This window comes from Eptatretus burgeri, chromosome 13 (assembly GCF_056783735.1).
Source record: "Eptatretus burgeri isolate ZD-2024b chromosome 13, Ebu_testis_v1, whole genome shotgun sequence".
Taxonomy (NCBI): domain Eukaryota; kingdom Metazoa; phylum Chordata; class Myxini; order Myxiniformes; family Myxinidae; genus Eptatretus; species Eptatretus burgeri.
In genome coordinates this window covers 53,257,147-53,283,354 of record NC_140973.1, presented here as the reverse complement: position 1 = coordinate 53,283,354, position 26,208 = coordinate 53,257,147, and the positions used below count along the sequence as shown (strand labels likewise).

At 47.7% G+C, this 26,208-nt stretch overlaps 1 protein-coding gene and 1 long non-coding RNA gene across 5 annotated transcripts in view; one reads left to right on the top strand and one right to left on the bottom strand.

Annotated features, from left to right (window-relative positions):
* Nucleotides 1-25,399, top strand: LOC147014495 (uncharacterized). Of its 2 annotated transcripts, none has more exons than XR_015050779.1 (3): nt 1-490; nt 23,442-23,588; nt 23,703-25,399. It is a non-coding gene; the product is annotated as an uncharacterized LOC147014495 (long non-coding RNA). The 2 variants fall into 2 exon arrangements; XR_015050778.1 differs by having other exon boundaries at nt 7-435.
* Nucleotides 21,331-26,208, bottom strand: part of LOC147014493 (dachshund homolog 1-like) — a 205,315-nt gene continuing 200,437 nt past the window's right edge. Inside the window, exon 11 of one of the 3 annotated variants that reach the window (XM_085852486.1) lies at nt 21,331-23,522. In XM_085852486.1, coding sequence (XP_085708612.1) covers nt 23,485-23,522 — 38 coding nt within the window. In that variant the 3' untranslated portion in view covers nt 21,331-23,484. The remainder of the gene's footprint in view (nt 23,523-26,208) is intronic. The other 2 variants (XM_085852485.1, XM_085852487.1) reach the window with 2 other exon arrangements.

Below are 26,208 nucleotides of genomic sequence, written 5' to 3'. Positions count from 1 at the left end.
GAAGCTCTTCACCTCAGGCTGGCTCCGCCTTAGCCAGATGGAGTGTTCGGCCCCGGCCAATCGGGAGGCTACCACGAGTCATCCGAGAACGGACCGTCCAATCAGGAGGCGAGGGGCAGAAAAGAAATCCCTCCCTCCTGAAGAGGAAGAAGCGTGGTGGTCTGGACGAGGGCCCGAGAGAGACGGCGTGCTCAAGGCAGGAGCGTTGGCCAGTTCGAGCGATCGTGGCGTTTTGCCAAGCAACGAGGATCGTGTGTGAGACGTTCCTGGTGGGAGAGGACATTCTCAGTCCAGGCATTTCCCAACCTGCCATCCAAAGCCAGTGAGTGGTTGCTGACGAGGGCCCTGCAGACGGTCGTGGACGGGGATTTCGGGTCGTGGGTTCGAGTCCCACCATGCTGATTTGAGTCGGTGTGACCGCACGAGGCGTGGCAGGTACCCCGGGCCGGCTCTACCGACTGAAGACCCATCGGGTCCATTTTCTTTTTGGGTGTGTGTGTCTGTGTGTGGGCCCGTCTATAAGTAGGAATTGGATAAGTGCTTTCGCTGTACATTATTTGCCTTGCTTTAGTCGGTTTAACTCTGCTCTTATGTGTTCCTTCCCCACCTATTGTAAATAAGACCAAGGTCACATTTGCCACGGCGGCCGTGGGGTCTCCAAAATCTGCGGCCACTAGCAATTCTACGGCGGCCGCAGTATTTCCACGGTCACACAATGTAGCAGTCACATATGTTTTTATTTTTCGGGTCGCTGCATGGCGTGTTTATAAACGTGTTTATAAATTGTGGAGACCGAAAACGTGGGGGTGCCGTACGGTCTTTGATTTGATGTCGCACGGTGACCTTAGGGCGTCCCTGCGGCGGCAATATAATTTTCAAGGCAGACGCAAGGAGACCTCAAGGTGCCCGCAAGGCAACCGCAGGAGGGCCTAAGGCGAACGTGCGGCCAGACGGACGGTAACGAATGGGTATATATACCAGTCCTTTTTTTTTACTGAAATAAAATATACCAGTATATATAACTGAATATACTATAACTATAATATACCGTGGTCCCCCAGAATCCGAACGGCCAAGCTGTTTGAACAAATTGGAATCAGAACAATTTTTTCGAGAAAGTTTGGCCCGAAAAACCCAATACATTTTTAAAAACCGAACAAAACGTATCGTTCATGTTTGTTCACGTGCCTCCCCCACCTGTTCGACCCGCATCTTCGCGCTTTGTTCATTCAGTTCGTCGGTGGAAGTACTCAGTCACATTTGCTTTACGGCGAGGATAAGGCGGCGGCCGTACGCCCTCTGAATTGACAGAAACGTGCGGCGACCGCAGAGAAACTGAGGCGGCCTTAGAGTGGCCCTACGCCGTTTGGCTATATTTTACAGGCCGTAGGGGCGCCGTGGAATTATAACTGCGGAGTTATAACTTTTTTCATTTCTACGCTCGCTGTAGCAATTCAACAAAGCCAAGCTATGACGTAGATGTGTTCCACGTCGACCGTACGTAGGGCGTACGGTGGGCTTGCGTTTTCCGTGCGGCTGCCGTAAGCTCTTCTTAATGAAAAATGAATTTTCCCAACCCCCAAAAAATTACGGCACCCCCACGTTTTCGGTCTCCACAATTTATAAACACGCCGTGCGGCTCCCCGAAAAATAAAAACGTGTGACTGCTACATTGTGTGACCGTGGAAATACTGCGACCGCTTTATAATTGCGAGTGTCCGTGCATTTTGTAGACCCTCTGGGCACCGAGCCAAATGTGACTTAGGCCTTACCTCGTGTTTTCACCTTCATTTTTTTTTAATCATCTTGTGTTTTAATTATTAACAAAAAAAGCAATCCGATCACGTGGTGTGACGGACTGTCAGGCAAGGATTGAATTTCACAGCAAAACCGGTTGTAATTTTTAATATCCATGATTACGTCAGCCCGATGCGTTTGATGAAAGTGATTGTGGTTCTGGGGGCATCATGTTTGAGGTGTCCTGGGGGCAGCACTCTCGTAGAGTGCGTGAGCGATCGAAACCCAGGCCGGAGCTCGAGCCTGTGTGGGCCTTTGGATGTGGCGATTGTACCAGTTTACATACAATACACCGCCACCGAAGGTCATTTACTCATCTTATTTTACCTTAAACATGGGGAATTTCAGTTTAAAGTGTCTTGAAAGTGGGTTTTCTTTCGGTCCACGAACGGATTAATTCATTTTCCATTATTTCTTATTGGGAAAATATTTTTTGAATCCGAACTTTTTGCAATCCGAAGAGCCTCCAGGAACGAATTCAATTCAGATTCTGGGGGCACCACTGTATATAGGCAAACAACTATACTCCGATCTTTAGCGGTAGTGCACGGTGGACGCACAGTTGATGCAGACTACCACGGTGGGCGTAGGGGAACCTTGCGTTGCCCACAGGTAGTCACACAGACCGCAAGGCCACCGTACGGCGACCGTGTAAATAGTACGGCCGCCGTAAATTTTTGGGAGTTGGGAAAATTCATTTTTCATTGAGAAGAGCTTACGGCAGCCGCACGGAAAACGCAAGCCCACCGCACGCCCTATGCACGGTCGACATGGAACACATCTACGTCATAGCTTGGCTTGTCGAATTGCTACGGCGAGCGTAGAAATGAAAAAAAGTTATAACTCCGCGATTTCATTCCACGGCGACTCTACAGCCTGTAAAATATAGCCAAACGGCGAAGGGCCACCCTGAGGCCACCTCAGTTTCTCTGCGGCCCCCGCACGTTTCTGTCAATTCAGAGGGCGTACGGCCGCCTTATCCTCGCTGTAGAGCAAATGTGACTGAGGCCGAAATATCCATGTGTTAAATGTATCAGCTCGTTTTTGTGTTTCTTCCATTGGTTTAGCAAGGTGCGTGTGGGGTGATTAAAAAGGCCGTTGCTGCTGTAAATGTACGTTTGGACCGATGGGACCTCGGTAACCATCCGCTCGGGCTACGCACGGGTTGAGCACAGAAACGACTCATCCCGTTCGAGTCCCGTCGAGGGTGTGAATCCCTCGGTAGCTCACCACGTGGGTCTCTAGGTATGTTGAAGTTTGGCAAATAATCTATCCCACATGGTGGAATTACTGACGATTCACGGTCCTGTAAGGGACCCGTACCCTCGGAGTTTTCAGAAAGGTATGATCTCTATTCCGGGTGTTCAGTAGAGTCGACCCTACTGCTCCACCTCGCGGTCATGCCGATACCTGGCAGCCTCGTTTCTCGTTGACTGTGAGGTGCCAATAACAGCCGATACCCGGTCCGCAACAATATGTCTAGGTAGATGACTCTGATCTCAAGTCTGGCATTGAGGATCTCCATCCATTGCTGGGAAAGCAGAAGTAGCATGTCCAGGGTAGTGACCTGGTCTGAATTCAAATTGATAATCAGAAATCAAGCCATTGGAGAAGAGGAAGGATTTTATGTTGGAAGCGATAATGGATTGCATGACCTTGCTGGTGATTGGGAGCAGGCTGATTGATCTGTCGTGGCAGGGATCTGTTTTTACACCTTTTTCTACAGAGCGGCAATGTTTGCCTGGTGTTGGCTTAATGGTTAGGGTGGTATTCTTGGGATTCTAGGATCCTGAGTTCAAATCCCACTCAGCCATTGAATTAATATCAGGTGGGGTTGACTCTGCCTGTCATCCTTCCGAGGTCTGCAAAATGAGTGCCAGTTTGCTGGTAAACTGTCCAGGATTGTGCCCAATAGGCCAGCTTGCTGGTATCCTGTGTCGGAGTGGTGACCTGTCCAGGATTGTACCAATAGTGAAGGAGCCTGTTTCGGCAGCGCCAACACTCTGCACAAGTATGGTCCCAATGGATGGAATGGATGGATAGTAATGTTTGCAAATTTTAAAGAAGATGGTTTGAGTTTCTGCAGAATCTGCACTTTATTGGAATAAATCTTCACTCTTTTACGCAAAAGACTGTGTACAATGATGGTTCATTGTCCCATTCCTCTGGATGTGTGTCAAATTTTATTTTCTGGGACTTTGTTGAAATAATTCACACATTCATTCAATGTCTGCTGCATTTGTGCTTGGTCAATCGGTACTTTTTTGTTTCTGACAACTTCCAATCTCCTTAAACCTCTTGTACCCCTCTCTGATACAAGTCTGTGATGGTGGATCCCTTCCATACCTTGTTGGGAAATTACACTTCTTCTTCCTGCAGATGACAGCTTGGCTGCCAGGTAGCTCACATTTTGTTGTGGCACAACTATGCCACTGATGCTATGCCCCTATACCAATCCACTGGTATTCATTTCACTCACCTCAGAAGCATGACAAGCTGAGTCAACCCCACCTGGTGTTAATTCAGTGGCAAACGGGACTCAAATTCAAGACCCTAAGATCTCAAGCCAGCCACCCAAACCACAAAGCCAACACCATGCTTGGAAATTACAATGAACTTGCGTGTCGGATCTCATCCCGATGAACCATTCAACGCACTGAACTTTCTCCTGTGGCGCTGCCATTTTCTTTTAGATTAAACCATCAGACCTGAAACTATAAAAACTATGAGTTTCTGTTTCATATAAAACAAATGGTATCGTTGTATAATTTGTGGAACAAAATATATTATCAACCAAAGTTGTCCAGGTCTTTTGGAACACACTGCACTGGATATTCCACAAACGATATATATATATATATATATATATATATATATATATATATATATATATATATATATATATATATATATATATATATATATATATATATATATATATATATATATATATATATATATATATATATATATGCACAGTAGACTAGGCGTAAGTCGTCACCATCGGGACCGAGAAAAAAGTGACGACTTAGAAATGTGACGACTTGCGCGTATGCGAACATTCATGATGACTGTGGGGTGAAGGATGAAGTCGCGCATGGCCTGGACACGTATGTGTGAGAGCCGGCTATTGTACCAATAGGAAAACACAATCCTTGGGGCATAGGTGGGGGTTCATTGGTGAGTTGGAAAGTGATCAAGCAAAGATGGAATTCATGAATCAGTTTATCAAAAGTAAAGATAATGAACAACTGTAAGACAACAATTTCGCCTGCTTATCACCATGAAGGGATTGACCAACGAACCCCAGAGACTTTTCTGGCAGCTGTGGTGAATGGAAGGTCGTGACGTGTGACCACGTGATGCCCGGCTCGAGCACAGAAGAGATAAAGCTGAGGTTCGGCTCGGCCGCGGGGTTTTGTCCCTGGGGCATTGCCGTTGTATGTCGCCGGCTCACTTGGTGCTCATTGAATGGTGAGAACACTGATTGATATATAATACTGATTTATTTTGCGGTGATTAGTTGCGCGTGTGTACCTTACTGCTTATGTACTCCATACTGCGTCTGTATTTTCTGGTGTGCCCGTAGAAGCGGCTTCAATCAAATGGAATAAAGCCTAAACTCTGAAGGTTCTTCTCTCGTCTTCATTACAGCAGCATCTGCCAGAAAAGCCCAGTCTCATCAGCATGGTACACGTCCCGAGGCTGATACCTTTCCAAGATGTCTTTCAATTTGCCATCCTTCCAGTCGTGCACCACTGCCGAATCCACGCTGCCTGATTCGCCGCACTTCTTGACCTTGCCGATTCCCACCTCACCTTGAATCTTGTCTATCCAGTGCATCGGCAAGGTCTCGGCATCATCATGCCCAAGGTCCGCAGCGAATTTACGTGCCTTCAGCAGCAACATTTCACGGACCAACCGAAATATTTGGCTGAGCCGACATTTGCCGAAACCAGATGATGAGCGCGTCATCGACATCTTCAAAGGACACACATTTCACGCGTTTCACACTTACCACCGGCCTCGCGATCTTCTCCACTTGTCCAAACATCGTGCCCTTATTCTTCAAGATATCGTTCAATGTCTGCCATTTGATGTCCAACTTCTCAGCTATGGCTGTTTTCTTCATCAGTGGGGTTGCCTCGCAAAACTGGATAATGTCGTATTTTTCTTGGTAGGTTTTAGTTGTAAGCTTACGCTGAGTCGCCATTGTCCTGCCTGCAGTGCGATAAACGTGTGTACGCAGTTATAAATAGCCAATCACTGGCGGTGTCAACCAATGAGCGAGCATCACGATTCCATGAAATCGGGATGCTCACGAGGCAGCAGTTCCGTGTGACGAGTTTGGAGTGGTAATTTACTTGAGTTTCCATTACGTGGGAACGGACAACATCTGACGACTTTGACGAAGTGACGACTTAGAGAGGGATGACCCTTTATTCATAGGGACATAACATGAGATAAATTCGGGACTTTTTGACGCTGCCGACTTCGGCGAAGTGACGAGTTACACGCTGCCGACTTGCGCCTAGTCTACTGTATATAGATATTGGGTAGTTGATCCAGTCGAAAAAAAATATATATATATATTTCCAACAATTTTTTTTTTTGAGATTTGTTCTACCCTTGTTATCAGTATTTAAAATGGCGATTTCGATGAAACTTGGTTGGTAGGTTCATATCATGACCGAGTTGTGTGCAAATGAGAACTGTTGCTATGGACACCACCGTTGCCCAGCAAAGGGACTTTGAAATTTTAGAAATATCATAAAAAATTTATTTTTTCAAAAATCAGGCCACGAGCGACTGTGGGCAGTACATTCAGCCATATTGTCAAAAATTTCCAGCCGGAACCTATGAAAACTGTTGGAGAAGATAGACTTTGAATGAACCCTGGTTGAAAGCAATAAAAAACGAAGTTTGTTATATCTCAGAGACTATGAGTCAGATATACATGAAACTGGTATGGTAGGTTCATGGTATGTCATCGTTATGTGTGAGAACCGTTGCTATGGACCCCTCCGTTGCCTAGCAACGGCCGAAAAACCTTTAAATGTGGGGGTATTTTAACGAAAAAACAATCTGCAGCATTTACCCTTGAAGGGAGAATCATGAATTTTCTTGTGCTTAATCCTCACGTCATTCTCCATCGAACGGGCCCATCGCATCAGGTTCTATTGGGTAGTCGACTACCCATGTCTGCCTACTGGCTTGCATATATATATATATATATATATATATATATATATATATATATATATATATATATATATATATATATATATATATATATATATATATATATACACACACACACACACACACACACACACACACACACACACACACACACACACTATCTGTATATAGAACATATTGTTGCGAATTCGTGCCTGTTGGCGTGCGAACGGCCACGTAACTCGAATCGCGGCACGTCGCCCACCGGACGGACAATTCTGTCGTGACCCTCTCGGACCAACTCCGGGAGCTAGTCACGGGTGGACCTTTCGACCTCACCACAATCGGCCACCCACGTAGGATAGGGTTGTTCGCCAAACTCGACCTACCTAAGTACCCACGCGGATGGTAAACCGGGCGATCGTACCTCGCCACAGGTCGACTCCGGACATGAGCCGCTTGGACGGCCCGTTCCGTACTATCGGGATAACCGAGTGGTGTTATCGTCGACCTGGACGGTTCAGATTAATTACCGGGATGTTGCACCCACTACGAACCCCGTACGTGATGCAGGATGGAGAGTCAATTAAAAGGAAGGAGACTAAGCAGAGCGGGAACAGTTCAACAAGCAAGCATTTTATTCACACGCACACACAGACAAGCATGGAAGGCACGTATTTACAGCCATACAATTATGCACAAAAGGCAAATGTAATACAACCGACTAACGCGTACACACGGCAACACTTACACAGTTTTACTTCACAGATGGCGCCAACACACATTTACACAAAAGCAAAAGAAAGAAGCCACCCTCACAGACAAGGAGGCAAACAGGCCCGTAGGCCAATGTGCGTGGGACCGAGAGGAGCGGCTAGGTCCGCGAGACCGGGGAGGTTTTACCCGCGTCCTCGTGACGCGTTGGCGGGCAAGCCGCAAAGTGTCCGCGCTGCTGTGCCCCGACTCCAGGCCCCTGGCGTCCTTGTTGGCACCACGTTTGGGGTGGGGGAGGAACGGGGCCCCCTTTTGCACTATCTCAGCGTGGATGGGGGGGAGAAAAGGGGAAATTGTTGATGCCCTGAGGGAGGGGAATGGCTGGCTGAATTGGGTCCGGCGACGAGACGAGCGATCTCCCACACCGCAGCCTCGTCGCCGACTGCCGTCCTCCCGGCCTCGGACCCGAGCTCCCCTGCCCCGACCAGCCGCCCGCAGCTCCACCGCTCGCACTCGACTCAACTCCACCAACGCGGCGCTCCTTGTCTCCAAAAGCAACTCCTCGACGACACACTCTCCTTCCAGTTCCACACTCTCCTCCACCCCCAACTCAATCACGCGAGTCGCCTTCCGCTCGCACCTTTATAGCTCTCAGGAGAAGCCGATATGCGGATACAAACGCGATTGGTGGCGGGGCCACGCCACCCTCTGTTCAGCCATTGGTCAGGCAAAAAGGTACGTGAACCTCCCTGGATCCGCATATTTGCATAAACGGACTTCACATGTGCACGCTTGGAGGCGGGGCCAAGCCGTCTCGCGTTGGTCCATTGGATGGAAGGAAAGTGGGCGTGAAGCGTTTCTGATCCGAATTTTCCCCTCGGAAAGGCTGCCATTCGCGCTCGCGGCTCGGTGCGTTTGGCACCAATCGCCAAACAGGCCCGAGACAGCCCGACGTTCAGTGATCACAGGTGGTGCGGGAGTGGCCGTAGAAGCGATGATGTGGGATGAAGTTGTGAAGGTAAAGGCGAAGGTGGTGGTGTGGCATCATTGTAGTGTGGTTGGCGCTGTGGTGGGGATGGCGTGGTTGTTGAGATGCAGTTTGTTTGAAATAAAAGATAGAGAAAGAAAAACGACTGACTCAAAGCGTCACAGCCCGGATGGATCACATAAATTCCCTCTATACAACGGGTTTGGGCTAACTACACATGTACCTATGGAGATATCTCACCTGAGGGCCCTTTATGGTGCAATGCGAATTTTCACAGCCGTAACACTACCCCTCCCCTTTTTACAGACTCGTCCCGAGTCGTCAAATTCTCGTGTGCCATCATGTGTAGTTCTCCCCTAGTACGTTTCACCTTCGGATCCCTGAGTGCGACATTCATGGTATCCGTGTCCCCAAAATAAATAACCTACGGGCTGAGTAACTAACTAAACAAACCCACTCACTCAGACGACTTAAATAAAATTGCCGTCGCTTGACAGACATGCCGGGGGCGCACTCATATTTACAGTACGTCTGAACAACTTAACCTTTCAAAATTTACACTAACCATGACCCAGTATCAATGGACTCTGCAGGGAGTAAAACAAAAGTCAACGGTGAACCGGCGCACGGGCCGCCACTGCAGGCCCGTGTTGTAGCTGCCAACAGGGCAGTCCCTGCAACTTCCACGACGATCCTGGCGCACATGGCAATGAACAAGGGGGGGGGCAAATCAAAACAGAACGGGGGCAAAAAGTAGATGAGGGCAGCAGGCATGGATGGCAAAGGTTGATCAGGCAAACACAGCCTGCAGAACAAAGCCGTTGCAGGCGAACACAGCCGGCGGTCAATCCGACCGGCACAGGCCTTGTATAAGCAGCTGCAGACGATCCGGCCGGTACAGGCCTCGCAGCAAACAGCCAGCCGATTAAATGGCCGGCCTTTGCCTTTTGGTGGAGGGAGTGCGGTGGTGCTGGCCACTCAGAAGGCGGGCTCGGACCTACCTACTGTCTCCCTCCCACCTATCGCCTTTGCCTGTCACTGTACCTCCCCACTCCTTTATTTGTCAAAAACCAATTTAGCCCCAACTTATTTTTTTGTTGTTTTTATGTTTTACCCTTACTTCCCCACTATAATTTGTCCCCTAACCCCCTTTATCGTCATTGTTTGGCTAACCTACCATCCCCTAGTCTACTCCCAACCCCTACTTTCCCTTCCTGGAGGGGAATGAGGGAGGGCTAGCGTTCTGTGTCGAGGCCCAACGAAGCCTCAGGATGGCTTCCACAGATTTCAGCGATCTAACCCAAAGTGGGTCCAGCGGCCCACAACGAGAGTGAAGGGATGGATGGTGCGGAGGGGTACACTTCCTAATCTAGCCTAACCATTAACTCTTAAACTACCCCAGGGCTTTCAACAAGCGCCTCTCGCTTAATCTATTGGTTCTAGCAACCAGAATTCCCGTCGCCTGTGTTGGTGTCCTCTCAAATTTCGGGCCTCCCCCCCCCCAATTTTCTTTCCGTGCCCTCACACGGTCTCATGGCTGGGACGCATGGCTCCCTTGGCAGGCACTACCCTCTGCCGATTCTCCTACGATGTCACCCCCAGGCACTACACTGCCTCCGAGCCTACCAGCTCCCTAAACACTGGGGAGTGCCCTCCCTGGCGACTCCCCGAAACGCTCACGTGGCAGGCTGGCTTCCCGGGCCCCTTTCCGAGGGTCACCCTCGCCTATAACACTGCCCACGCGGCTAACGGCGCCCCGGGCCCCCGCATCATGCTGGCGCACCCGTGCCCACTACGCTATCCCGGCCGCCCATGGGCCCTTGGCCTACCACGGCCGACTAGCCCGGTGCCCGGGGTATCCACTCAGCGATACTCACCTTTCGCAGCCACGCTCCCAGCCCATCAACAGGGCTCCTGCACCCCTCCAAACGGGTTTCGAGCCTACTTTCCCACCAACAACAAAACGACTTCTATATTTGTTAATTTGACTACCCCAGCTAACTCACTCTACACTGACCCCGGGGTCCCTTGGGCGGGAATCACTCCTCCCCCCAATCACCCATCGCACCATGCATTTCACATTTGCTCCATACACTCAGACCCGCTGGCCTCACTCACTGCATCATGTTTCCTTTCCACACCTCACAACTCGCACATCGCCGAACTCTGCCATCCTGCTCACGACATCCCCGAACTAACTCGTGCTCCCACGTCGTCGATTACACTACAGCACGTTGCTTTTAACACTACATAGCTAAGCTACATCCCCACTGCACATTCACTGTCAGTCACTGTCTCCAAATCCTACAATCATTTCCCCTCCTAAATCTCAACTAAAACCCTCTACCTAATCCATTCCACAGGCCCCATGAAGCCGGTCTCGCTATGCTAACCCTTCCCCCTAACTAGTTGTCATCCTGTGCCCTGGACAAGGGGGTCTTCCACCCCTGCCCAGGGATCCTGTTCACCCGAAAGCGAGGCTTGCTTATTTTTTTTTCTTCGCGCAGCACCAGCGCGGAAACTCGCAACCTGCGCACCAGCGCGGCGGTTCACAGGCCGCGCACCTTTGGCGTGAGGTCATGGCAGCTGTTCGCATCCCTCGTCCCTCTTGGACGGTACCATCCGGCAGGGATTCACCCTCCTGCCGGATTCCAACCACATGTGCCATGACGCCACCCGGCGCATAAAAAAAACACACACACACCTCGCGTTTCGAGGGGTTCCCCACGCGAACACATGTGCTCTGCCCATTGGAGCTTCACACACAAGCTCGCTTGGAGAACCCATCCGGTCCAAATCCGAAATCCTGCCTAAACTTTTGTCCGTCCGCAGGATCGGCAACATCCACCGCTGGCGTTTCCGGACCGGGTTTCACTCCCGCAGCCGAGCACGTGGGGGCCTCGTGTGTTGCACAGCACGGACCTCGCGCTCGCTGCTGGGTGAACCCGGCACGGTCCCCAAACAGCTATGGCCGCTACTCGGCTTTTGTCCCTCTGTCGCCGTTGTCGTCTCCATTCAACCCACGCACACCTGCGTGTTACAACGCTCATACACCATTCCATTACCTTCACACCGGGAGACGCGGCTGCGTGCTCCCGCATGCCGACCGTCATCTCCCTTACATACAGCTACCTCACACACATGGTCTCCCTCACACTCGGCCGCTCACTCACTCGTGCCATTTCCCTCGCAAACGTGGCTCCACTCACACACGGTGCCTCATCCACACACGGCGTGTTGGGAGGCACGCACTTTGGCATACTTGCCACCACACGACTCGCACGCGGGGTCGCTTCCAAACACGGGGGCGCACTCACACCTGGGGTCTCATCCATACACGAGGTCTCTGTCACCCACCCGGTCGCTCTTACACACGCCCTTGCACCCACGCTATGTGCGCGTTGCAGCACACATTTCGCCACACTCGTAAACACACACCTCGACACCACACTGGGGATTCGTGCGACCCCAAGGGTTTCCGGTGCCTCTATACCCCCCAAGCTCCTCGTGCACCCGTTCGCAGCAGCCGTCCCCTCGACCTCGCAAAGCACGACCGAACCCACCTGGTCGAGATCCGCTTCAAGGCAGAATAGCGTCTCCCTCCATTCCCGAAGGAAGCCATCCAGCTACTCGCACCGGGTCCCCAAACAGTCCGCCAGCTCACCCCATTATCCTCCACTACCTCCGTGTGTGTGTGTGCTGGTCATTAACCCCGTCCAATTCACCCTCTATCTCCCGTGTCTCTGCCAACTCAGTCACCTCTTCACCCATTACCTCCCTTGTCTCCACTATTATTTCTTTTATTTCCTGCGTCTCCCTTCGTGTCTCTGTTAATTCCATTTACTTCGTCGTCACCTCGTGTCTCGTCTCACACGTCGCAGTCACCCCACTGAGTTTTCCCTCTGTGTCACCGTCACTTCCTCCGTCACCTTTACACTTCTCGCCCAACACGTCCCCCAAAATATTGTGCCCTCACCCGCCTTCATTGCGGGCCTGACAGCCGTTGCACTCCCTCCCAGCTCGTTCGCTCCCACATGTGGCGTCGCCATTACGCACTCCGTTGTCCGCGCTTCACTGCTTGTTATTGCCTTCATGCCCGCCTGCAGGCTTCGGCCTATTTGCTGTATCTCACCCCGCAGTTCTTTCATTTCTTCCTTCATTCCGTTTATTATTTCATTTGTGTTTGTATCCATTTCATTTTGTATATTCACATTCATTTGTTGCGCATCCGTATTCATCTTTGCCAGCATGGTGAATAGCTGGGCCCTGTCGAGTGCACTCGGCTGAGCCGATTCGGCAAGGATCGGGGGAGGGTTTTGGTGGAGAGGGGAGGGAGGTGTCATACGCCGCGGCCGCCGCCGCGCCCATTTCGGGCTCGAGGTTCAGTTGGATGAATTTGTGCTCCTGCACAACCAACATTTCCTGCTCAGGGTTCTCATCCTGAGCCATGGATTCTAAATTAATACACATATACATTTCTACCCCCGGCACCCGCTCACCTTGAGACTCCATCTTATTTCTCGTAAAGGTTAATTTAAATTGCTTGTAATTTGGAGGGAACGGGGGGGGGGGTCGCCTCGCACCCCCCTGCTCCATTCCCCATTAATTTAGCTTGGAGGCGGGAGAGTTTGTATCCCACTCCTGACACTAGTGTTGCGAATTCGCTCCCGTCGGCGTGCGAATGTCCACGTAACTCAAATCGCGGTACGTCGCCCACCAGACGGACAAGTCTGTCGTGACCCTCTCGGACCATCGCCGGGAGCTAGTCACGGGTGGGCCTTTCGACCTCACCACAATCGTGCCAATCAGCCACCCGCGTAGGATAGGGTTGTTCGCCAAACTCGACCTACCTAAGTACCCACGCGGATGGTAAACCTGGCGATTGTACCTCGCCACAGGTCGACTCCGGACACGAGCCGCTTGGGCGGCCCGTTCCATACTATCGGGATAACCGAGCGGTGTTATCGTCGACCTGGACGATTCAAATTAATTACTGGGATGTTGCACCCACTATGAACCCCGAACGTGATGCAGGATGGAGAGTCAATGAAAAGGAAGGAGACGAAGCAGAGCGGGAACAGTTCAACAAGCAAGCATTTTATTCACACGCACACACAGACAAGCACGGAAGGCACATATTTGCAGCCATACAATTATGCACAAAAAGCAAATGTAATACAACCGACTAACGCGTACACATGGCAACACTTACACAATTTTACTTCACAGACGGCGCCAACACACATTTACACAAAAGCAAAAGAAAGAAGCCACCCTCATAGACAAGGAGGCAGACAGGCCCGTAGGCCAAATGTGCGCGGGACCTCGAGGAGCGGCTGGGTCCGCGAGACTGGGGAGGTCTTACCCGCGTCCTCGTGACTCGTTGGCGGGCAAGCCGCAAAGTGTCCGCGCCGCTGTGCCCCGACTCCCGGCCCCTGGCGTGCTTGTTGGCACCACGTTTCGTGTGGGGGAGGAACGGGGCCCCCTTTTGCACTAGCTCAGCATGGATGGGGGGGGGGAAGGGGAAATTGTTGATGCCCTGAGGGAGGGGAGTGGCTGGCTGAATTGGGTCCCGCGACGAGACGAGCGATCCCCCACACCGCAGCCTCGTCGCCGACTGCCGTCCTCCTGGCCTCGGACCCGAGCTCCCCTGCCCCGACCAGCCGCCCGCAGCTCCACCGCTCGCACTCGACTCAACTCCAGCGACGCGGCGCTCCTTGTCTCCAAAAGCAACTCCTCGACGACACACTCTCCTTCCAGTTCCACACTCTCCTCCGCCCCCAACTCAAGCGCGCGAGTCGCCTTCCGCTCGCACCTTTATAGCTCTCAGGAGAAGCCGATATGCAAATATGCAGATCGAAACGCGATTGGAGGCGGGGCCACGCCACCCTCTGTTCAACCATTGTTCGGGCAAAAAGGGGCATGAACCTCCCTGGATCCGCATCTTTGCATCAACGGATTTCACCTATGCGCGCTTGGAGGCGGGGCCAAGCCACCTCGCGTTCGCCCATTGAACGGAGGGGAAGTGGGCGTGAAGCGTTTCTGATCTGAATTTTCCCCTCGGAAAGGCCGCCATTCGCACTCGTGGCTCGGTGTGTTTGGCACCAATCGCCAAACGGGCCCGAGACAGCCCAACGTTCAGTGTTCACAGGTGGTGCGGGAGTGGCCGTAGAAGCGATGTGGGATGAAGTTGGGAAGGTAAACGCAAAGGTGGTGGTGTGGCATTGTTGTAGTGTGGTTGGCGCTATGGTGGGGATGGCGTGGTTGTTGAGATGCTGTTTGTTTGAAATAAAAGATTGAGAAAGAAAAAGGACTGACTCAAAGTGTCGCAGCCCTGATGGATCACATAAATTCCCTCGAAACAACGGGTTTGGGCTAACTACACATGTACCTATGGAGATATCTCACCTGAGGGCCCTTTATGGTGAAATGCGAATTTCCACAGCCGTAACAATATATATATATATATATATATATATATATATATATATATATATATATATATATATATATATATATATATATATATATATATATATATATATATATATATATATATATATATATATATACACACACACAATATCTGTATATAGAACATATCTATACACACACACACACACAATATCTGTATATAGAATATATATTTTTATCTTCTTTCTTCTTCTTCTTTCGGCTGCTCCCATTTGGGGTCGCCACAGCGGATCATCCGTATGATCTGCATAGTGATTTGGCACATGTTTTACGCTGGATGCCCTTCCTGACGCAACCCTGGTCGCCTCTTACGACACAGGGATATGGTACACCTATTTTAACCGAGGTATACACCGGACCAGTACACTGGTACTCATTTCGCCGCCCTTGGAAGGATGAGAGGCTGAGTCAACCCCCTGGTGTATTAATTCAGTGGCCGAACGGGGCTTGAACTGAGGACCTTTTGGATCCCAAGCCGCTGCCCCAACCACTGCGCCAACACCAGGATATTGGCACCCGCTCACCTTGAGAGATATATATATATATATATATATATATATATATATATATATATATATATATATATATATATATATATATATATATATATATATATATATATATATATATATATATATATATATATATATATATATATATATTACATGCACATATGTACACAGTATATGTAAGGAAGATTTTGAATAATAAATGAGTCAGAGGTTGAAATTCAAAACAAATGTGTCACGTGACCGCGACTCAGCTGATTATTTCCATATTTTCCATCTGTTGTTACAACTTTTCATTATTAATGTGTGCGAGACGCTCCAGTTTGAAACGCTTTGGCTAGGTGGCCTTCTCTGCACAACAGCCGATAAATATTTAAAATGCATCATCTGGCGCACTCTGTCTAATTGCCGTGTGGTAAAACACCCCGCATATACTATTGATTCCGCTATTGATTTGGAGTCCATTTAAAGTCTGCACCCATTCTCACGTTTTATCCTGACGTCCCACTCTCAGCTCGGAGCCGCCAAATCGTCGGTCCGAGAGCGACGCGTCCGTCCTTCGGCTCCGCTGTTTGTCTAACCCCGGGCGTCCTCTTTCTGACATGTTCATGGGCAGGTCAGGCTGGAAATGGCCAACGATGCGCTCGGGCGCCTCAAGACCCGAGTCCTCCCCCCCCCCCTGCACCTCCTTATGTGTCCCTAATCGATTCCTTTACCCCCTGGCCCCCAGAAATGACGACATACATGATACAATGTGCTTGGGTGTCTGAGCACATCACACCGTTCATTCTCACATCACTTACACTTACACCACACATTGTCTATTATTCCCTCAGAGTTCTGATTTTCAACTTTTATTTTGCCTTTCTGTCTGGTTGAATTTTTGTGTGTGTGTGTGTGTGTGTGTGTGTGTGTGTGTGTGTGTGTGTGTGTGTGTGTGTGTGTGTGTGTGTTACATGCAATGAGCCCATACTTGCAACCTCCACCAAACCTTCCTCTCCTGTGTAGAACAGCTCCCACCACCCGCCTCCCCACTTAATCTCTGATGTGTTTTTTTGTGATTCTCTTTGTGTGCCATGTTCCCTCCCCATCTCCCCCTCTCCTACCAAAAAGCTATGGAAAAAATATTGATATTTCTCGTTGACTGGTTACACATTCTTATCTGTTTTGTTCCTCCTTTGCAGATGTTTGATCATAATCTGACGCATTAGTGCGTGTTCGGCTGTAGTTATTGGTGTCGTGGGTATGATCCGGTTTGGGTGGGCACAATTACCTTTTCTGCCTCTAACTTTCCTTGCTTCCTTATCCGAGTCGTACATGCTCTCTCCGGGAATGAAATATGGTGTCAAAACGCCCTCCTTCAGGCACTGATCAGTGGTTAACCCACTTGCACGATTCCATATGTACTGGCGAAAATTGCAAGTCGTCTCCCCACCCTCACAGGGAGGAGGGCGGTAATTATGACCTGAACGTGGGTACCCCGAGTACATATGCAAAATATTATGAAAATTTGATGAAGTTCGATCAAGCCATTTTCGATTTTACAAGGTTCAGACGTGCATCCACATATGCATACACATACGTACGTACATACATACATGAAGTGAAACACGCAAAAACATAATATTTTATAACATGTAAATAATGTTGCTGAGCCTGGTGTTGGCTTATGATTAAAGTGGTTGGCTTTAGACCTGAGGGTCTTGGGCTTGAGTTTGAGCACTGTCGTGCTTTTGACATAACGCCAGGTGGGTTGACTCAGCCTGTTATCTTCTGGGGTTGGAAAAATGAATGCCAGCTTACTGGTAATAGGGGCACTGCATCAAAGGTATAGCTGTGTTTCCAGAAATGATGCAACCAGCAGCCATAGGCTGCATACGAAACAACATTGTTGTTGCTGCTGTCGTGCAGTGTGACCACTCCTTGGCTTTTTTCACAAGATCTTGGCTATTCGTTCTTCTCTTTGGCGTCTTGGTTTTCTATAGGTTTTCTATTATCATCGCTTTTCCGAAACCTTGTGAATCCTTGGCTTTTTTCATTGGCTCACCTTGGCATTTATGAAAATGAGGAGTGGTCACACTGCTGTTGTGATGGTTGTGGTTGTTGTTGTTTGTGTACTCCTGCCATGTACTGCACAATATATATATATATATATATATATATATATATATATATATATATATATATATATATATATATATATATATATATACATACATACATATACAAGCCTGGTGTTGGCTTAGTGGTTAGGGTGGTGGCTTGGGATCCCAGGGTCCTGAGTTCAAGTCCCGTTGGCTGCTGAATTAACACCAGGGGGTTGACTCAGCCTGTCATCCTTCCAAGGTCAGCGAAATGAGTACCAGTGTACTGGTCCCGGTGTATGCCCCGGTTAGAATAGGTGTACCATATCCCTGTGTGTCGTAAGAGGCGACCAGGGTTGGTGTCAGGAAGGGCATCCGGCCATAAAACATTGCCTCAAGAAAAAGCCAACCCCTGCACAGCAGGGAAAAATGGCTGTAAAAACGGTCATATATATATATATATATATATATATATATATATATATATATATATATATATATATATATATATATATATATATATATACATACACACTCCACCAGTCAGTAGTTTTAGAAAATCCCCATTTTTTCAGTTTTTACTGAAATTTAAGCAGTTTAATGTTTCAATGAACTCTGAAATTAAAGCATATAAAAAAAAAAAAATCATGGAATCGTTTTGTTGAACAAAATCAAATCTAAATTTTTGAATCATCAAAGTATCCAGCTTTTGCAGATATAACAGCCGAACATACTCGTGGCATTCTTTCCACAATGGAAATCAAATATTGTTTGGAAAGTTCTTCCCAACACTGTTGCAGAAGTACCCACAAATGTGTTGCACTTGCAGGTTGCTTTGCTTTCACCCTTCTGTCCAGTTCATCCCAAACCAGCTCGATGGGGTGTAAGTCTGGAGACTATGCCAGCCATTCCATGATTTGAAGTCTCCCATCTTGTTCTTTTCTTCTGAGGTAGTTCTAACATAGCCTGGAGGTATGTTTTGGGTCATTATCTTGCTGTAGGATAAACCCCTGACCAACTAGGCGTAGACCAGAGGGTATTGCATGGTGCTGCAAAATGATGTGGTAGCCCTTTTGGTTCAGGGTGCCAGTCACTCTGTGCAAGTTGCCGACTGGATCCAGCAAAAGAGCCCCAGATCATCACGCTTCCTCCTCCATGTTTGACAGTTGGTGTCACACACTGAGGAACCATCCTTTCGCTGACTCGACGGCGTACAAAATCCCTGCGAGATGAACCGAAGATTTCAAATTTTGATTCATCGGTCCATAAGACCTTCTTGCAGTTTTCAGTAGTCCACTGGCGGTGCTTCATGGCCCAGGCAAGCTTCTTTTTCTTATTTTGCCATCTTACCAATGGCTTTCTAACTGCCACTCGACCTGTCAAACCTGCAGCTCGAAATCTTCTCTTCACAGTTGAAACTGAGACTTCCTTACTTCGACCAGTGTTAAGCTGTGCTTGAAGTTGTTGTCCTGTGAGCCGCCTATCACGCAAGCTGTTGACTCTCAGAAACTTGTCTTCTGATTGTGTTGTGGCTTTGGGTCTGCCAGACCTCTTCCTGTCAGAGTTTCCTCCAGTTTCCAAGTGCCTTTTGATGGTGCAGGAAACTGTACTCACTGACACCTTGGCTTTCTTTGCAATTTCTCTAAAGGAAATACCTCCACTTTTATGAGTTATAATGGTCTGTCTGTCTTCCTTTGTTAATTGTCATTTTCTCACCATTATGATAGCAATATACTACTTCCTGCAGTGCGATATTGTCCAAATAATGCTTTAGAGGATGTAGCAACACAGTCTGCTCCAACACAGCTTTTATACAGACAGAGGGTTTGTAACTAATCAACAAAAGTTGGGACACCTGTAGGAATTGTTTGCATCAACTTTCAAGGCTTAATTTACTTCCATTACTGCAGAACAGCTGCAGTTCCGAACCCATTACTTGTTCCCTGAAAAGAACCTTTATTAACATCTCTGAAATTTATATTATTTTTCAGTTTTTGGTAACCTAAACTTTTTTTAACCTCTGGCAGTTTACCACTTAGCTTTGTACCATTTCAGGTTATTCACTGGACTTGAACTGCTTAAATTTCAGTAAAAACTGAAAAATGGGGGTGTTCTAAAACTTTTGACCGGTGGAGTACACATATATATATATATATATATATATATATATATATATATATATATATATATATATATATATATATATATATATATATATATATATATATATATATATATATATATATATATATATATATATATATATATATATATATATATATATATATATATATATATACACACACACACACACACACACACACACACACACACACACACACACACACACACACACACACACATATATGCACACACTACATACATAAATACACAAAAACATATATATGTCCCTCCATCCATTGGGACCATACTCTGTGCAGAGTGTTGGTGCTGCCGAAGCAGTCTCCTTGGCTATTGGACACAATCCTGGACAGGTCGCCACTCCAACACAGGACACCATCAAGCTGGTTCTCATTTTGCTGACCTTAGAAGGATGACAGGCACAATCAACCCCACCTGGTATTAATTCAACAGCCGAAGGGAATTTGAACTCAGGATCCCAGGCCCACAACTCTAACTATTAAGCCAACACCAGGCATATACATACATGCACGACACATACACACACACACACACACACACACACACACGCATACACACACATGCATACACACATATATACATACATACATATTCTCTTGTAGTATCGATAGTAGGATTTCCTTCTTTTGCGTGTTCCTTCCAGCAACCAACAGAAACAACAACCAAATACAATCCCCCTTTCAATGATACGACACTGTGCCGTAAAACTACATCATGCAGTGAAGGACTAAACTCACCCAAGACCAACAATAAACTCGTTAAATGAACTCGAAATGACTCCGATACCTCTAAACCGCGATGTGGTGCATCGTTTGAAGCCCATCCAAGACCATTAAGTTCTCCTTTCATGTGCAGCACAAGGCTGAAGGGTCGCATTGATCATTTCGCTGAGGTCGTGGCTGTGTCGCTGATGCAGTGCCTCTTGTAGGTTAGGGCTGGAATTTGTAATTTGTTGAGGGTGTCTGCGATAGCTCGTCTACTCTTCGCATACATACGTCTTTAACTTCCACAAATGAATGTGGACAGATGGTACACCCAGTTTAACATCCACCGGAGGGACGGCACACACATTGATGAATCACCCTGCCTGTGAAACAACAGGATGATAGTTTATATCTGTGTCGGGATTCAAACCCAAGTTTGACAGCTAAAAGGCGAGCGTGTGTACCTCTGGGATATCCTACCAGCCCTCAGACGAACAAGAGACTCATAACGCTTTTGAAATGACTCCGATACCTCCCTGTACAGGTACTGCTTTCATAACCACTGTTAATGTGACGTGGGAACAAAAACCGAACACCTTCATCCTGTGAGTCTCGCTGGCGATCATACTATATCGTTCAAACGTCACAATAAACGCACCCTCTCCAACAAGCACACCACACCCAATCCATCCTACCTCCCCCAACACACACACACACACACACACACACACACACACACACACACACACACACACACACACGCACACTTTCACACCGATATTATAAAACAGGTACATCGAGGTTCGATGAACACTCGCCATCACCTGATTCAACTAAAATAGGCTGTGAGTACAAACAAAGAGGTGGAAACGGGTTTGAGTTCACGCGGACAGTCCGACATACTTTATTAGTTTATAAAGTAATGGAGATAACAAAACCTATACTTCAATAAACTCCATCCGCTCCTACGACTTCCTGGAGGTCGCTGCAGGTACAAACGGATTCTCTTTACAAAGCAAACACTGAGAGCGTTATAAAAATCTTCATTATACAAACAAAAGGAACCACTGCGTACAGCTTGTGTTGATGCGCAGACACACACCAGCACAAGGAAGGGATGACAGTCCTGTCCATAACATAACTTATCGTGACGTCATCATCATCATCATCATCATCATCATCATCACCTATCGAGGGCATCTGCATAGGGAGATAAAAGTCGCTTAATTCGATCTCGTGTTAACGGAAAGCATGTGATAGTATTTCCTGTTTACACTGCTTGCTTGTAATCACAATAATAATAATTAATAACCTTGCTGTGGGTCGTCAGACACTGATCCAGTGCACCTCATTCGGATCAGCGGTGTACGGCGTCGGGTCTTCAACGACGACGAAAGGAGGGACCTTTGCTCTCTCCATCACAGAGGTAAAAGGATAAAATCGGATTTCAATCCAAGAAATATTTGAGACCAATTTATTATAAACTCCAATGTTGGAAATGTTTTTCCTTTTCCCAGTGACGTAACGCCGATAAAAATGGAGGGAGGGGGTCAGGGTGGCGAGCAACACTTGACAAGAATACAAACGCGTTTGTGACGTGTCCGCCTATTGTTGCGTCACACGTTACGATAATGGACAGAGAGAGAGAGAGAGGTTGGAAATTCCAGGATGCGGACAAGAGTGTGTCAACTTCACTTGATTTGTTCACTCCTCTCATTATTTAATGCCTTTGTATACATGCTACCATATGTTTCAGTAATACATGCTTGGTCTCCTCCCGGCGATTCCGACTACTGTGGCGAGGGGTGGGAAATGGAGAGAATGAGTGAAGCAGATGTGGAATTGTTGTGGCCAAATCGATATATCAAGTTTTACCAAAAAAAAAGCTTCAGAGGGAACATTGATCTCCTCGACTTGTTCAGATCAGTTAATGGATGCAGTTGCATATATATATATATATATATATATATATATATATATATATATATATATATATATATATATATATATATATATATAAATATATATACAGGATCTCCAACAAGTGTACGGTTTCATAACGGTGGTTTCCACCATTCACGAAACACCATCGCCTCCAGACCAAGGTCGATGGAAAGACCAGGTCAATGGTGGCTTTGTATGGAATTTCTTGCTGGCGGAGAGGGATTGCGAGGGGATGAATGTCCTTGTTCAAGAACTGAAACAACTTTGTTACAGTAAACACAAATAACATTGCAGTGGAACACGATGGAGAAAGGACGGGTCTCGATCACCAATTGAGGGTCTCCGTCACGAAACAACCTGTTGTGGACCTTGGTCTGGCAGTATAAGAATGTTTTCTTTCCTTTTTTTTGTGCTACGGTCCATGTGAGGAAGTAAAATCCGTAGCCAACGAAATGGGTCACAAGTTCAGGTTATGACCACGGGCAGCAAGTTCAAACGGCCAACGACCCAAACCGCAAAAACGGCAGTGAAGGGTCCATGTGGGCAAAGCAGCCTGGTACACTGAAAGCAGTTTTGTTTAAAATCCAAATGGAGTATTCAATGATGTACACGATTTTTTTTTTTTTTTTTTTTTAAAGGTCATCACAATGATAGTTACTACTGTACTGTTTCCATGGTACTCATCCTCAGAAAAGTACTCGACAGGGTGTATATACTGGTGATGGCAATGAGGCCGCAGTGTGTGGGTCCCCACCTGACTCTAACCCAGACGTGCTTTTGGCAATGCTCTGTGGCTTGCAACGTGATGTCCTAATAGATGATTCTCTTGAAGAATTGCTAGTGAAGTCCCGAATAACTCCTCAAATTGTTTGTTTTTTTCCAGCTTCCTCGCGTCTTCATCGTTTTTCCCCATCTGAGAGGCTCGTTCAGTAAAGTCCTGGATTTTTGAAGAACATTCTGGAATCTGCAAACACAACAACAGACAAAGTGTGGCATTATGGACCGTGTCACGACGACAACGCCGACGATGGTTTGTCCACTGTGACATTGTCCACTGTGACAATGCACCAATGACATTAACAACCTTTTGTTGTGATTGAAATTTACAGAAATCGCCCCCCTTCTGCCCCACCCGTCCTCCCAGCACCGGAGTTAGGACTGCGGAGGCCCATGGGCAGTGATTGACCGGTCACCCTATGACAATAATTCTCACTCTTCTCCACCGACTACAATTTGGACGTCTGAGCACAACACAACTTTTTATCATTTGGAACACATCACATGACAATTTTATTTGCCTGCACATACAAAAGTAACATACAAACTGAACTCCCCCCTTTCCCCTTTTAAATAACAGTTTTGTGATGGCCCCCATATTGTGGAGACCCCTCGGCACCTGCCCAGTCTGACCTGCCCTAAAGCCGGCGCTCAAGATCCCCAACATCGTAATTGGCTCAGTGAGTAAACAAGTTGTTTCACTCCATGGCACAGTTATTTCCTTTGGTCTTGCTGTTTGGACGTGGTTTTGAAAATGGAGGATAGAGGAGAGCGTGAAGGTTGAGAGTTCGATGTTTTCCATCCTGCCTATTTATCTTACCCCATTCTTCTCGTTTTCACTCTCGGACATCCCTCTTCCCCTCCCTCGAGGCCGAATTAAAAAAAAAGAGCACTGCGGCCGGAAACATTGATCGAGCAAATGTGTGCGTATTAGTGATGGGTTGCAGAGAGGAAGGTGTGTGTAAAGGAAGGAAGGAAAGTGTGGGGAAAGGAAGGAGTGGGTAAAAGAATAAAGGAAGGTGTGGGTAAAGGAAGGAAGGAAAGTGTGGGGAAAGGAAGGAGTGGGTAAAGGAAGGAAGGAAAGTGTGGGTAAAGGAAGAAGTGGGTAAAGGATGGTGTGAATAAAAGAAAAGAGGAAGGTATGGGTAATGGAAAGTGTGGGTAAAAGAATAAAGGAAGGAGTGGTAAAAGGAAGGAAGGAAGGTGTGGGTAAAGGATGGTGTGAATAAAAAAAAAGAGGAAGGTATGGCTTATGGAAAGTGTCGGTAAAGTAAGGGAGGAATGTGGGTACAACAAGACTAGAGCAATGGGCATGTGGTAATTGAGGAAGGGGGGTGTTGTGTGGATAAACTCCGCATGGCACTGTTCCGAACAGGCATCCTCCCAGACCATCTGCTCTCGGCAAACGGAGCAGCCTGGCTATTTATTCCCAACCCATCTGCTGGGCGGCGATGGGGCAGGGGAGGAGGTGAGGGCATAGACTATATGCCAAGGAATAGAACCGTGATGAGAGGGGAGACGATTGGAGTAGGGGGGGGGTCTGTAAGGGAAAAACAATTGTGGAGGGTGGAGCCGATTGGGGGGAGGTTGGAGGGGGGATTAGAGGGGAGAGATCAATTGGGGAGAGAATTGGAGTTGGATGGGAGATCGACGAATCGACGATCGGGAGAGGGGGATGTAGCGGTATATTGCCGGTTGATGTTTTTAATCTGAATTGTGATTGGGAGATTACATTGACGAGGAATAATAGGATTTCTGTTTGTTGCGTAAACGGAAAGTTACTCCGTGGAAACGGAATGATTGAATGAATGAGCTGGAGACAAGTCTGCGGTCCCGGATCGAGGACTTTTCCCGACCGAAACAACATGCCGGTAATTAGATCGATGTCCTGCAGCCTGAAAAGGCACTTTTACTTCGTTTGGAAACGTTTTTCGCGCATCTGCGAGTTTGGCAGCTCGTCCTCTCCATAAGGAAATGGCGCCAAAGAATGTCGTCCCGAACGAGGACGGGAAGCTCCTCGGATAACACGACGATGTTCATTGTTTGCCCAGGAAATGAAGCGAATTTCCCTTGCTGTGCAGCAGCACAAAACAGCGCTTAATCTGCCCATTAATCAGCGCCTTATCGCTGCCAATGTCCCTCGATGGTTTCTCTATCTCTATCTCTCTCTCCCTCTCTCTCTCTCTCTTTCATTCTTTTTCGAGTAAACACTGGAACGCACGTTTTTGTTTTGACCTTTTGTCATTATTATTATTATTGTTGTTGTTGTTGTTATTCTAAATTGTTTGACTATTTTTTATTATTTTCTTGGTGAAGTTGCAGAAGCATGTGTACACAAACTCAGAGAACCAGAGTGGGGGTCTGTGTGGTGAGTCGCCAAAAGTCAGAGCGATGCAGCAGGGTCTTCAGGTCCACACAACGGGGTCTACAGGTCCACACAGTGGGATCTTCAGGTCCACACAACGGGGTCTACAGGTCCACACAGCAGGATCTTCAGGTCCACACAGCGGGATATTCAGGTCCACACAACGGGGTCTACAGGTCCACACAGCTGGATATTCAGGTCCACACAACGGGGTCTACAGGTCCACACAACGGGGTCTACAGGTCCACACAACGGGGTCTACAGGTCCACACAGCAGGATATTCAGGTCCATACAGCGGGATATTTAGGTCCACACAATGGGGTCTACAGGTCCACACAACGGGGTCTACAGGTCCACACAGCGGGATCTGCAGGATCACTCAGCGGGGTCCACACAACAGGGTCGACAGGTCCACAAAGTGAAGTCTACATAATATTGTGTTGTCTGCAAGTCTTGTTGGGAAACGAACGAGATATACAATCAATGATAGAGATGGGACATTGTAAC